We start from the raw sequence: 13,959 nt of genomic DNA, 5'->3' as shown, positions 1-13,959 counted from the left end.
GGTTCCCAATAGACGTACTAATAAACTTAAAATTAAAGGTCCAAATGGGTCTTTTGACCTTTTTTTCCTCTATAATTCCACGTTTCCCAACTATATTTTCAGCGAGTCGTTTGACTTGTCAACTGAAGGTTAATGACTCGCTAGGATTTTTATTCTCTAATTAATTTTTATTTGCTCTTTCAGGTTCATTGGTTGATCTTCCTTTGCCTGTCAACGGCCGGGATGACCCGAGTGGCTCACAGCAACAGAGACCGACTCCATTTTCTGAAATTTTCCATTTTCACTGCAGATGGAAAAAAAAAGTGCCTGAATCTGTCATAATTGATTTCTGTGCAATGTGACAGGGTGGATAAGAATCCAGATTACTCACCAACAGACACATTAAAGCGGCGAATAAGACCAGGATTTGCATGTTATAAAATACTGTGACTGTGTCAAAGAGCTCACACAGACCCACACACACACATTCGTCTTAACAAGTAAAAGTTTATTGGAATGATACATTTTGCAAAATATTACTTTATGTATATATATATATATTTAACATACTCATTGTTTTCTAAGGGTATCTGTCAAGTTCTCCAGTTAAGACTCTTCAAGGCAAGGATATACAGTATTGTTTCCCAGAAGGTACATTAGACTACACAATCACTGTACCCAGGTCGAGAGGAAAAGATTGTTCAGTTTTTGCATGTTTGCCGGTTTGTTTGTTTTTCTTTGAAAATACAACTAGAAAATATGAACACAAAACATCTTGGATGTAAAAAGTGTTGTGTTTGAATGAAGAGCATCAGGAGTCTGATGGAAATAAAAGGAAAACACATGAGAAAAACCTCAGAGTTAGTAAAGAGCAGCTGATAGAAGCAAACCAAGTACAGTCGAAAGGTTTTGTGTGAGTGTGTGTTGGGGGGCAGAAATCAGTGGAGCACTGCAATTGGATTAAGGGGCTGTGCCTTCAGAATAGAAATACAAGATATCAAATGTGCTCTCTTTAAAGCATTACACTGCATCTTAAAAATGTTAAATTATTGTGTTTTCGGTTAATTGGCTGAGCGAATCAGGCGTACTGTGCTTCACGACTGGTAAAAGACTGTACAAGATGGTCGGTGATCAGCTCTACTGCTTAGTGCCATTGTTGGTGACGTCGAGGGTTAAAAGTCAACTCCAGGAGACGCAGGATGAACCAAGCTTTATGCCAAACACACTTCAGGTTGTGAAAAAGTGTGAAACATTTCCATCAGACATGTTAAGACATTCGGAGGGGGCGGGTCCTTTTGTCTCAGAGAAAACGGCATCTTTACAACGGGAACCCCCCTGAACTTATTCAGTCTGGAAACATTCAACAATCAATGCAATGCTACAAATGTTTGAGGATTAACGTCTGATTCTCCAAGCTTTTTTTGAGAGATGGACAAAGTCTAGCACCTAGAGACTATATGGGAGGGTGGACGGGGAGGGGACAAGCATCGATCATCAACCCAAAACACATTTTCATATTAATGAACCAGCAGTAAGTTTTGGTCTGCGATTGTCTTGCATCCACAGAAATAAAACTTCAAAACAGGACGGCTTCCTTGTTTAATCTACTACATAGAAAGCTCTAAAATGGAAGACAAAGACAGTCGTCAAATCAGTCAGCAGGAAGTAGATGTGTGGTATATACAAGAGCAAAGGACGGGGGGAGGTGATGAGTTCAGTGAATCACCAGAAACCTGTCATATTAAACACAGACGAGGGCAACACTGGGCCTCGGTCCACCCTCCCAATCAAGGAGCCCAGGAGCTCTTTTAATAGTTAAGTCTTATTTAGGATGTCAGCAGAATAAAGAGCAGTGATCCGTTTTCTTTAAAAGTAATATTGTACAAAAATAACATGCACACTTTATTGAAATACTTTGCTACTTTTTTTGCTTCTTAAAATGCTCTACCGTTGCAATCACATGAACAGAAACCCTGCAATGTGGTCGTCTTACAAATCTGAATTTATATTTATTCACGCCATCTCGGTTCGGTTTCACAACTGGGAGACGATGTCAAATTACATTAACTCAGGAGTGGGACCACAATGTTAATCACCGCTAAATCACAGTTTTCAAACTCATCTTTGACAGCTTCCTATTGCGTGAGCAGAGATAAAATAAAAAAGGAAAAACTGATCACGGAGGACTCTTAAAGTGGTTCAGCTAAGCGAAAGACAGACTCGCGGGTACCACGAGTACCTGCGTGAAACTTACTGTGATAAAGAACTTTGATTCTGATCCGACGCGGCTGCTCCTCCAACACGGAGCAGCGAGAGCATCCCCTACCCGGTAATCACACCTCGATAAGCAGACACGGATAGGTGCCGAGGGTGTTCACGCTTGAAACCCAACAGGCACGAGGGCTGATGTCACCATGGCCAAAGCTCTGCACGAATGCTCCCAACACGGTTTTCCAACCAGTTGGTGTTGTGGTAGGCACATCCGAAGGACTCGGTATTGCTTAGACGGGTTCAGGGTGAAGAGGCGGAGGGGGAACCGGGTATAGAGATACGACAATCACTCAGAGGGGAAAAAAAAAAAACAAGAGAAATTCAAGAGGGCCCGTTTAAAATGAGCCGAGCAGATTCAGTACCTTGAAAGAAAATGCCTCAATCTGCAAAGATGGAAAATGGTGTCGTTAGATCATCATAAAAATACAAGTATATGACAGCAATGATGCGTGGGTGTTCTCCTCGAGCCCCTGCCACAACCGCTAACCGGGGATAAATAAAATGAAAAGTAACAGTTGAGAAAAATTCTGAAAAGGCAACACTGCTGGTTCTGTTGGAGCTTTCTTTACTTTTCCTACCGTTCCACTGGAGGGGGGGGGGGGGGTTACATTGTTTTTGCCATTACAAATAAGCAAGTAAGCAGTCCGTCTTATCATTAAATTTCATCTGACCCCCTTTTTGCTTTCACAAAACCAGATTTCTTAACTCTGCAGCTCCTGGATGGAACCTAAAACTCAGCAAACTCCTTTGCACATTTCTCTGTGATAGAGACTCGGATTTCCTCTTCCTCGTAGTCGTCAAAGTTGCTCGTGTCACCGGGGCCTTTGCACTTAGGAATAAAGGGTGCTTCCACCTAGAAGGTGCATGACAGTGTAAACATCAGCATCATGCAGTCTGGTGAAAGATTCTATTACAGTAAACAAATCTACACCCACATGCAGTTATATGTATTTGGATATTTATGCATGAGTAGACGTTTTTTCTTTATAAAGTAAACTCAACATGGGGTTTATTTTGTGTTTTCTCATTTTTATTTCAACCATATGATCATCTAAATCCTTCTCCTTGTATTCCATACGGGTATCTTACCTTTCTCTGGTAGATGGCGATCCAGTCAGTGGTGGCGAACCACTTGTGGCCCTTGATATCATTGACTCCATTCCTGAGGTTGCCAAAGCGCTTGGTTAAATCCACTTGAAGCAGGTTTCTCAACAAATCCTTTAGATCTGAGCTGAAGTGAGATGGGAAGCGAACCTGAAAATGTCCACAGCAGCATAAATGAGCGTCACCAAGTTCATCAATAAATCATTTTAACTTTGTCAAAGGCTCTAAAATGATTACCTCATTTAGTGTAGCATAAGCACAGTATATATATTTTAATCTACATAGGTTTTTGACTCACTTTCCCCGATACAATCTTCTCATAGATTTGAATTGGCTGGTCTGCAAAGAAAGGTGGATAACCGGCAGCCATCTCGTATATCAGCACTCCCAGAGCCCACCAGTCCACGGCTTTATTGTAACCCTGGAAAAATGAAGGAAAAGGATCAACAGATAAATATTCTTTATCTTTCTTGCAGAGGTGATGATTAAACCATTAATGCCAGCATTTAAAACAAATAGTACAAACTATCAGTGTGTTTAAATTGCTGTGAATCTAATTCTTAAACTTTGACGAAAGCAGTCAGGGCGCATGAAGGTGTGACGCACTTTCCGACCACTAAGGGGCGCTGTACAACTATGATTCCAGTTCCGCTTCAGGGCGCAAATAAACTCTAGAAACGGAGAACATCCTGTTTTGGATTTCTCATCAGATGTGCCAGTATGGATTATGCTTTTCATGTTGGATTACAAAGCTTCTCAAAGTCATATTACATCATAGCCAGGCCCATGACATGGTTAATCTACAGCCCGGCTATTTACTGACTCTCACCGTAAAAGAAAATAACCCAAAATATCCATAACTTGTCCAAAATGGATCAAGTTACATGTGGTTCCGAGATCTCCTCTCCTCTGAACTAAGCACTGACCTTACTGAGGATAATCTCTGGTGCCAGGTACTCTGGAGTCCCGCAAAGCGTCCAGGTTCGACCCTTCACCCTTTTTGCAAAGCCAAAATCTGTTACCTGAGAAACAGAAAAGAGAGCGCTGTTGAAGGTGCACAGCGTCACTAATTATCACCGTTGGCTCAGAACCTACCTGTATGTAACCTTGCTGGTCGATAAGAAGGTTCTCCGGCTTCAGATCTCGGTAGATGAGATCCAGCGAGTGAAGGTATTCAAAGGTCAGTACAATCTGGGCTGCGTAAAAGCGGGCGTGTGGTTCGCTACAAACAAAACCGTCACACAGTATATTATACAGAAGATTAGGATCACTATTAAAAAGAAATAAAACAAACAGAGTCCTCTTACCTGAATCTACCGATCCTCCTTAAGTGTGAGAACATCTCCCCCCCAGGTACGTACTCCATTACCATATACAGATTACTGTTATCCTGCAGAGATAGCTCAAGTCTCACTCTGACGAGCAAGGTACAGATACAAACTGACAAAATGAGGGATGGATCCATACCTTAAAAGAGTGTTCCAGGCACACCAGGAAGGGGAAGTTGACAGCTTGAAGGATACGCTTCTCATTCAGCGTGTGTTCTATCTGCTTCAGCTTCACTACCTGGGAAAAGAGGGAAGGACTCTTTAAGTCAACCACTAACTGCTTCATTAAGAAATCAGATTTGATATCGGCTCAGATATAGTTAGGACAGTATGTACATTTTATGTGCTTTATTTCATTAACAGCAGAGAGGCAGTTCATGATATCCAACCAATTTTGTGGTATGAAGGGAAAGACGTTAGAGAGACGACCATCGATTATGTCAAGAATTTGAGGCTGTGCTGGGTTCATTCAAGAATGGAAAGCAAAGATGAATGATGCTGGCCAAAGGATTTAAGGCAATTTGTACATTTATTCTCTCTTTATGGTGAGGGAAATGGTTTAAGAGTGGAAGGAAAACGTCCAAAATGAAAAGGCAGGAAGCAAAAACTTGAATAAGATTCAATCAAAGAAGAACAAGCAGGTAAAGACAAAATCTTGGATGTTACCAGATATTATAGAGTAATATAATTAAACTGATGAACCACAAACTACATAATTAAATCACGTAATAGGAAGTTGAAACTGAGTTAAAATGCACTTTTTTAAACAATTAAAAAACAACTACAATGCCAAGCGAAACATCACCAACATAACTAGTATTCACAGAATAATTTATTACAGAATACTTATTTTAGACCTTCTACAGCTCATCTCAAATCGCACAGGGTTATTTCATCCAAGGGGGATTTGTGCACTAAAAGGTCAGCAGGTAACCCGCAGTTAACGCTTAAAGGGCTCCTAAAACATCAGTTATCACCACACAATCTTTTAAAAACAACTAATCTAAGAACGTCCAGAATAAACACTTGAATTGTTCTTATTGGATCAAGACGTTTGGTACCTTCTGTTTGTCAAGTATTTTCATGGCGAAATGTTGTCCCGACTCTTTATGTTTGACCAGCATGACTCGACCAAACGAACCAGTTCCTAAGGTCTTCAGACGCTCAAAGTGGTCCAATGCCGCAGTTTGCTAAAAGTTGGAAAAGTGAAGAGAAGAAAAGCATATTACAGTCAAAACCGAAGGAAAAATATTTACAGGCAATTATAATCAACTGAATTTACGTTGTTTGGATATATTGTTAAGAGTATAAAGGTTTGCTAATGTAGTATTTCCCCAATCCCTGTTTATCATGTGAGGAATAATCCAAAGCGATACGATTTCAAACACCCCTTCAGTGGACTGAACCATTTCTCCGGAGCCTTTTGACTTTATGACTTGCTCCCATACGAGTCAGCACATCTCACCTTAAATCAGATGTGACTTCACCTCAGTTCATTTATCTGCAAAGTTTCCTTCAGTCACAAATTGTGGAATTCGAGGAATACGAGTAAGAAAATGTAATTCACACTATCCCAGCAGAGGGCGTCCCTCCTAAATAAAGCTTATATTATTGGCGGCATTCGTTTTCCTCAGGCTAAATAAACACTCAAAATAATAGCAAAAAGTGAAAAGTCAGCATGCTTTTGCATTAAAATACTATCAAAGTCTCTCTTGAACTCTTTCACCTGTGCTGGATTCTCCCATTTCTTCAGGAAATCTTCTTTGGCTTTGGCAAGAAACTCCTTCACTAAAATGAGAAGCAAACCGTATCAGCGAGGGTTCAAGATATGAGGAACAGTGATGAGTTACATCTTAACACGGGGGTACACCTACAGCAGACGTCTGCACCATACACACTTTATAAGACCTCGCATACAATCATAAAATGTGACGCTGTGGCGACGATCAATATTGATTCCGCTAATGCTGGACTGAGTATTGCAATTAACAATCCGTGCTTGTGTAAGGTTAATTATTGAAGCAACCACCTTTCCGAACAACTCAATGGTCCACTTATAACCATCTGGTCAAAATGTATTGATTTTATAGTTCCCGCTTTAAGCCATCAGAAGTCAGGTATTTATTTACATGTATGATAGGATGTTTCCATCAGTCTTGCTGGTAGCTGGATTAAGCTAAAATAAACCACAGGAAGGCTTCTGAAGAAGCACCAGCAAAATGCTGCTGAACGCATGTCGAAAGCAACATTTTCACCAGAAGGTAGCGTTAAATATTGGACGTGAACCTGTGCTGCCTCTATTGTACAGTCAAAAACTGGTGATGGAGAACGAGCAGTTTTGATCCTTAGCTCAGAACAAACTGTGGCTCCTGAGAGGGGAAAAATGACCAACTGAACGTTTGAATTCCCATTTGATCCAAAACTGGAACAACCAAATTATATTTAACAAAAAAACAAAACAATTCAAGATAGAAGGATTGTACATTGAGGCACAAATAATGTCCAAAAATACACTATATCCACATTTATGCTTGTTCTCTGAATGCCTCAAATGGCCAAAACAGGGCAAATATACTGTAGATTGTCCAAACCCGTCATTGTGAACATCCCTGATTGAGTCTTTCATGGCTGGAACCATGATCACCAGCCTGTGACACTGGGTGAGCATGGTGGGATATTAAAGATATTAAAGCTTACATGGGAGATCTCAATAAGGCTCAGGTCTCCAAAAACCTAACCCATTAGTGTGTGATGGATTCCCACCTTCTCTGAGGACACACAGACATCCAACTCTATTTGCTGTACTACAAGATAAGTGACTTTAAATATAATTCACTCGAAACCAGCCATTTGGCAGCCAGCTCAGAACACGTACACGTATCACGCCGCAGATTGGCTGTTTGGCTCTGTGGATTAATACAGCAGCGCCCTGCAGGCTTTGAGGCAACAGAGGATTTACTGTGCTGAGGGAAACCAATGTTTCATAACACATGCAAGCAGGGACAAATAAAATTACATTAAAGTGTTCTATACGGTTGATTAATGTGATGGCATTTGGCCTCACTGCAGCCTGTTCTCCTGTTGATTTCAAAAAGAAATTGAAGAACTATACATAAACCGACTAATCACTATAAAATAGATGTGGCCCATAATCTGGTGTGAATCATGGTTTTGGGTGAAGCTGCTACACATACAGTAGGTATGAAGTGCACGTAATTATCCAGGAAAGAAACGGAGAGGGGCCTGTGGACAGATTTATGTTGCTTGTCACATGAAGCGGGGATGATTGCTGCCCTGAAACTTTATGAGATTTATCATCGAGCTTTGTGGGAACGCGTAGATAACTCGTCGTTCCTCTTTGTTATCTCCTCCATAGGCTTGCGTTCATGATGAGAGCGACCAGTGAGAGCCCTGCTCCAGACACAAAATGTTTAAGGAATAATAGTTAAATGATCCAATATTACAGAAAAACGAACACACCAAGGCTGTGATTGCAAACACTTGTAATTAAAATGAGAGAAAAGCCTGATTGTGAGCCAACTAATGTGATATCCTGTCAATTCTCCAAAGAGAAGGCACTCCAACAATGAGATGGGAGACGGCCAGCCTGAATGGCAAAGTTCACATAAACATGTTGAGAGCGCTGAGCTGCTCCCACCACTCGGAGCTGAAGCAAACTGGTCAACAGGGAGGAAACATTTCCTGTGAAAGCTGCTCAGCCTCTGCTTCCATGTGCAAGCCGAGCTGCGCATGTAAAAACCTGCCGCTGGTATGAAGACAGACGTCACAACGGTTACTTCTACCTGCAGGTCATCGCCAAAGACTCAAGTCAGCAGCTGTCTGAATTCCTTACCATCTGGGAGGACTATAGGTATCTCAGGTGCTGCGCCATCTGCTGAGCGTGACCCTGATTCACTTGAGCGCGAGGATGACTCCCTCTTCCCTGCATGTCTTCTGGAGCTCTTCCTGTCACACATTAGCTCTGCAAAGTCTCCCCCGTTCTTCTTCCTTTGCCTCTATTCCTCGCAGTCACTGACTCATGACCTGTTCGCTCCCTCCGAGAGCACTGCAGCCAGATCAGAAGCCCCGGTCATCCGCGACAACCAGAGCAGAGCACCCGCCGACCGGGGTCTTTCCCGTAACCGTCACTTTGCTGGGGACCGGGTTCAGAAAGAAGCCATCACATCCCCAGCATCAAATCTAATGTAACCTGTGTGAGCAGTAGCAGAGCTCTAGATAGACTCACACTGATCAATTGGACCCTTACTTTGGTTTGTATCAATATTTATTCTGTGCAAAGTACTCTCTGCTGTTCCCTCCCATGTCACACACACACACACACACACACTATATATATTGATCTAAACAGGAGCATAATAACCAGAGGGAGGGGTGTAAAACACTAGCTGGTATATGTAGCCTGATCCAGAGAGGAAGTCCTATGGAAAACTAGGCTTGATTGACCATCAACAGCCAAATGCAACTGCAGAAAATCTGTTCCCAGCCAGACAAACTAATCTGCTGCCAGAGAAACTTCCTGAGATGATCAGTTTTCATGTTTGCAAATCCAAAACTGTGCCACTCTCAGAAGACGCTGGCCGAACAGGAACACGCAAACCGGAATGAAAGTAGTTCTGAGCCCAAATGAGTCCGTGTAGTGCCAGGGTTGCATTGATCTTCCTAAAAATCAATGGCACATTTCTCCCCGAGGCACTGCTGGCCCGCTCTGACGCAGGAGCAGAGGGGTAATATTAGGGCAAGCTGACCGACATTTAACTGAAGCGCGCCAAATCAAGCCTCGGTCTAAATCAGGCCTCGTAGGAAGAGCAGAAATTCCCATGTGATTCAGCGGAAAACAGGAGGGGGCAAAGATGCCTTTGAACAGTTGCCTTCACTTGTGTAAAAGGTGAAAAATGGCAGTTTTTACTTGGATGTCCCCCAGGTGTCACCGTCCTGTGACATGGACGTCCAGCCGTACGGAAGGACAAGGACAGGTTACATTACATCCAGTCCGATTCAACTGAAACATTTATTTGACACTATTGGATTTCAATATCTGGTTTTGTAAACATTAACGCAGCATCACTTTTATGCGCCAACTGTCATTTCTATTCTCCAAAGTTCAGCTTAATGCATTTTAAATGTGTTTCAGTTGGAAGTTTGAACATGTTTATCACGGCGGGGATGCAGGAACAGAATGATGAGCCGAGCAGCACTTTCACTTTGTCCAAGTGCACGAGGAAAATGGGCACAGACCGATTCATTCAATGTCCTTGATGGGTTAATTATATCTTTTTCCAAAGAGAAAAGCAAACCAATACTGTGACCTTGGACTAATATCAACTTAGTACTGGTACCAGTCCTCCAATCCACTTGATGCATATAAAATAAGGGTCTTCTGTATGCTATGGACATACATTGCTGCCTTTTCATCAGATCCACAAGTTCACCTTTGGATTATTTCCCATTTAACAACATTTATCTGAAAGAAGAATTTATATTGGACCCGTCACCAAATGATGCTTGGCTCACACATCAGACAGAGAAGACGGCTCCTAAATTTGGCTATGGTTTACGGCAGGGACGTGTACTGGGCACGTAAAGGCAAAGATTTAATTGGAAGTTTGGTGAACCTGAAGCAATATTGTTCACGATAATCCAGCATCCAAGCCATTCTGTAAGATGCCAAGGAACGAAAACAACATCCATCTCTAAATGTGTTTTTGAGTCAATACAAAAACAGCAGCAAAACAGGTCCACTAAAAATGCACCATGTATCTCAATGACCTTGACACCCAAATCGCTTACTGGGAAACGTTTTGTCAAGTTTTTAAAAATGCTTTTGAATGAACCATTATGCACATGAAAGGGGTACAATGGCTAGGCCCAAGGGCACAAAAGGTCAACAGCGTAAAGGGCAAAAAGTAAAAGATGATTAACTGTCATCACTATGGAAGGACATGAAAGTGTGTGTTTAATCAAACTCTTACACTTGTATACTACAAGTTGAAAAACTGCATTACAGTAGAAATCTCCAGGGCAAACAGGGCCCCCCGAGCTAGCATGCTAGTTAGCCACACGCAGGGGTAAGAGGACTGGTAACCATTATAAGCCTCTAGTGTATCGCCTAAAATTGGAGACAGGAAGTGATGAGCAGTGCAAACAAATCCTTAGCATATTACACAAGCCAGCTGTGTGCAGAGCAAAGTCACAGTCAACATATTTACAAATACAGGAATTGCACTTTAGAGGCTCATTTTTTATGCTATGATTTTAAAAAAAACACTCCCAAAAATAGATGGCACCACCTGGATAACAAGATGAGTCTCTCCATCTGGATGTCTCTTACAATAAAACATTTATTAAAAGATATTTAAAAAAAGAAAAGAAAGTAGGCAGTAGTGCCAATGGACAGCTAAAGGAAAATGCACAGATGCACGCAGAAGTGCTGACAAAAATAGCAGGAAAATCAATATCTGTCCGTACAAAGAACAGCTCCTCAGCTCACCGAGATACATAAACGTGCTGGAAACAGAGCTGAACAGAATAAGCAGATACGCTGTTAATCGTGCAGGGCTGACTTCACTCCACGGTGGATAAAATATTCAATAGTATGTGGCGACATTTAAGACGGATGCTCCCGTTCAGTTCTGCAACGACAACTCACACCAGCAGCAAACCTCTAGCTCCTCTTGCGATTGGTTGCGTCTGCCTTCTCCACTGCTCGTGTCACCCACGGCAGACCCAGCGCGCTGAAACAGCCTCCCCGCCAGCCTGTGAATAACAGACATCATACATGGCAGGAGGACAACGGCCTCAAAACAGGCAGAGAAATCCAAGGGCCCGGTCCAGTCCTGATGCGCTCGCGCTGAAGAAGCTTCAGAGGCGGCAAAGAACTATGCAGTTCTTGGGGTGGATCTTCCGTGTTCCTTCACTTCCTGCTGCAGTTCAGCGCCTGTTCGCTCTGCTTCCTCCACTGGGTTAAGTCAACACTGCAGTTAAAAGGAAATACACCCTTCGGATCCGAGCACGGAGCCGTTCCATTTTTCTTAAGACACCAAAGCAAGCTTCCGTTTTATCCTTTAAATTCTCACTGCTCCGAGGAAAATTACACTCCAGTGCGCAGTAGACGCCCACATGAGAGGGACGTGGAGCACAGTTTGTGTATAAATACACAGAAATCCTCCGTTTCTCCTCTAGTCACAGGCCGTGTCACAACGGTTACTGGGGCCGTGTTAATAATGCAGCGGGGCTGGAAGCCATACTTCACACTTACTCACTACCAGCAACAAGTAGCTGACGCTCATTTCGCAGATACCGTTACAGACTTTGCACATTTACAGCATTTACGGCGCCATAGGGAAAATCGTGGCAAAATGGCAATGAAGAGCGGAATCCAAACACTCTGTAATTTACACAATCACAAGAGAAACAGATTCAATCACGAGGGTCCGAGTCAGATTGAGGTATTTACATTTAATTGCCCCTTTTGATGCACTTCCTACACACAAAGTAAAGTTGTAAATCCAAAAACCCAATCCGTGTGTTTGATGGAACCAAAGCGTCTTTTTTCCTCCGATACATGTTAACATGAGCACACATGCACGCACACAAACACACAAGCACCCTTGTTCTAAATGCTGCCATCACATGATATTCAAGAGACTCCTCAACACCCGTCTCTCCCTGGAGAGGATCACCCTCGTGCATCATATGATCCTTTCCTACTATTATTCCTTCTCTCATAACAGCCAAATCGCGTCTGCTCTTGTGGGAAGGCTGAAATCCACATTGCATTAAGATCTAACTACTTAAATGGAGTTAGCCACTGAAGGTAATAAATACATGTTCTGCAAAGGGGCACAAGGCAGTAACAGGGTGATGGTTTGCACAGTTTTTTTTTAACCATCATTATCATTTAGCAATGGAGACAAGGGGCTAAAAAAAACCTTTTAAAACCCATGACTGGCAAAGAGACCTGTGATTGTTGTGTAACTTGGCTGTTGTTGGTACCTCAGAATATAACCTTGGGCTTGTCATCACGAGTTTTCCCACATATCAGCGGAGATAATGAATAACATCCTCCACTGTTCGCTCAAGATGAAAAGATGTCGTCACAGCGTCCACCAATTGATGTATTTTATCAGGCAAAACGTACTTTAAAGTCACGCACGTCGAGAATAACCTAACCAGCTGAGACTGGGCTGGTGCGAGTAGCATAATGGTTCAGTCTGGGGAGTCTTCTTAAGACTATGGGACTAAACTGGTTCGAGGGAACACAACTAAACAATATGATGACTGCACGAAACCGCCTGTTGCTCAACCTTGGCTACAGGTAAAAAATAAAAATAAATACTCACCGCTCTCCATCTCATTGCCCTTCTTTGTGGTGGGCGTGTTGCCCATGATTGCAGGCTGATGGTGGAGTCCCTTGACTCGGTCTAAATCTCCCTTGACTAGTCCTTGGGTGTCGCTAACAGTTGCACTGCTAAAACAGCTGCTGGAAGCACTGAAGTTGACAACTAGCCACTAGCTAACAGCTACCATTATTAAATGGCAAACGAAAATCTTTCTCCAACGCGATTCGTCCGAATGCTTCGTGAACTCTAACCAAGCAAACAGCTATATTTAAATGTGAGGTTAACGCTAATGCGTTAGGTTAGCCTGCCCAGGCTACACTACTTTACAAGAGATGGCCAATTAGCTTTGCAGGGTTAGCTTATCGGTCCCCGAGCAAGGCGCAGGAAGCCAAAGATCAAGACGTCAATCGATGTTCCTCATTGGAAAAGATGTCTTGGTTGATCCAAGTTATAGTCCAAAAGATGGAACTGGTCGTCGAAAGTCGGTCCCGTCTTCCTGCAAAACAAGCTAATGTTAGCTTTTAGCGTCCCTTGCAGCAGTCGTATGCTGGCCTGAAATAATCAGGTGTTCCGTTTGGACAAACCTTCGCAGGACTTCTAAAGTAGTTGCCGTCTTGTTCACTTTTTATCCAGACTTGCTTCATTCACATAAACGCATCTCCATTCGTTGCAACACCAGGATCAAGTGTAATGGCTTCCTGGGACCAACCATCTAATAGTCGATTCCTGAGATCAACAGACTCTTCCATTAATCTTCAGACCGCACGGGAAACTCCAGCCATCCATTCGGTGAATCCACGCCTCCCGGCGCCTCTGATTGCTGCGAACGCGGCCACTGAATTGACAGAATTTGTAATTCAGGTGTCGATTGGACGGGCGCCATTACGGCTCTCCACGGCCCCGCTGCCATTGGTCCG

At 42.8% G+C, this 13,959-nt stretch overlaps 1 protein-coding gene across 4 annotated transcripts; it reads right to left on the bottom strand.

Annotated features, from left to right (window-relative positions):
• Positions 1-466: 466 nt before the first annotated feature.
• prkacaa (protein kinase, cAMP-dependent, catalytic, alpha, genome duplicate a) lies at positions 467-13,877 on the bottom strand. 4 transcript variants are annotated; one of them, XM_003964705.3, is made up of 11 exons: positions 13,627-13,877; positions 13,043-13,538; positions 6,409-6,470; positions 5,744-5,872; positions 4,822-4,920; positions 4,662-4,744; positions 4,450-4,576; positions 4,281-4,376; positions 3,653-3,775; positions 3,340-3,504; positions 467-3,103 (listed from the first exon to the last, which is right to left on the bottom strand). In XM_003964705.3, exons 2-11 carry the CDS (start codon positions 13,086-13,088, stop codon positions 2,978-2,980), a joined length of 1,056 nt encoding a protein of 351 aa, XP_003964754.1. In that variant the 5' UTR covers positions 13,089-13,538; positions 13,627-13,877; the 3' UTR covers positions 467-2,977. The 4 variants fall into 4 exon arrangements, with proteins under 4 accessions (XP_003964754.1, XP_011602348.1, XP_029691781.1 ...); XM_011604046.2 differs by lacking the exons at positions 13,043-13,538; positions 13,627-13,877 and adding an exon at positions 11,350-12,061; XM_029835921.1 differs by lacking the exons at positions 13,043-13,538; positions 13,627-13,877 and adding an exon at positions 11,363-12,040.
• Between the last annotated feature and the right edge of the window lie 82 nt (positions 13,878-13,959).

This window comes from Takifugu rubripes, chromosome 5 (genome assembly GCF_901000725.2).
Source record: "Takifugu rubripes chromosome 5, fTakRub1.2, whole genome shotgun sequence".
In the NCBI taxonomy this organism is placed as follows: Eukaryota; Metazoa; Chordata; class Actinopteri; order Tetraodontiformes; family Tetraodontidae; genus Takifugu; species Takifugu rubripes.
The sequence above is the reverse complement of the archived record's forward strand: the minus strand, read 5'-3'. Positions and strand labels throughout refer to the sequence as shown.

Excerpts from the sequence above, each read along its gene's own strand:
- prkacaa (XM_011604046.2), bottom strand. The coding sequence starts at position 11,476 with ATGATGTCTGTTATTCACAGGCTGGCGGGGAGGCTGTTTCAGCGCGCT. Across the intron at positions 5,873-6,408 it reads AATGGGAGAATCCAGCACAG|CAAACTGCGGCATTGGACCA; the intron begins GTGAAAGAGTTC and ends TCCAACTTTTAG. Across the intron at positions 4,921-5,743 it reads AAATACTTGACAAACAGAAG|GTAGTGAAGCTGAAGCAGAT; the intron begins GTACCAAACGTC and ends CTCTTTTCCCAG.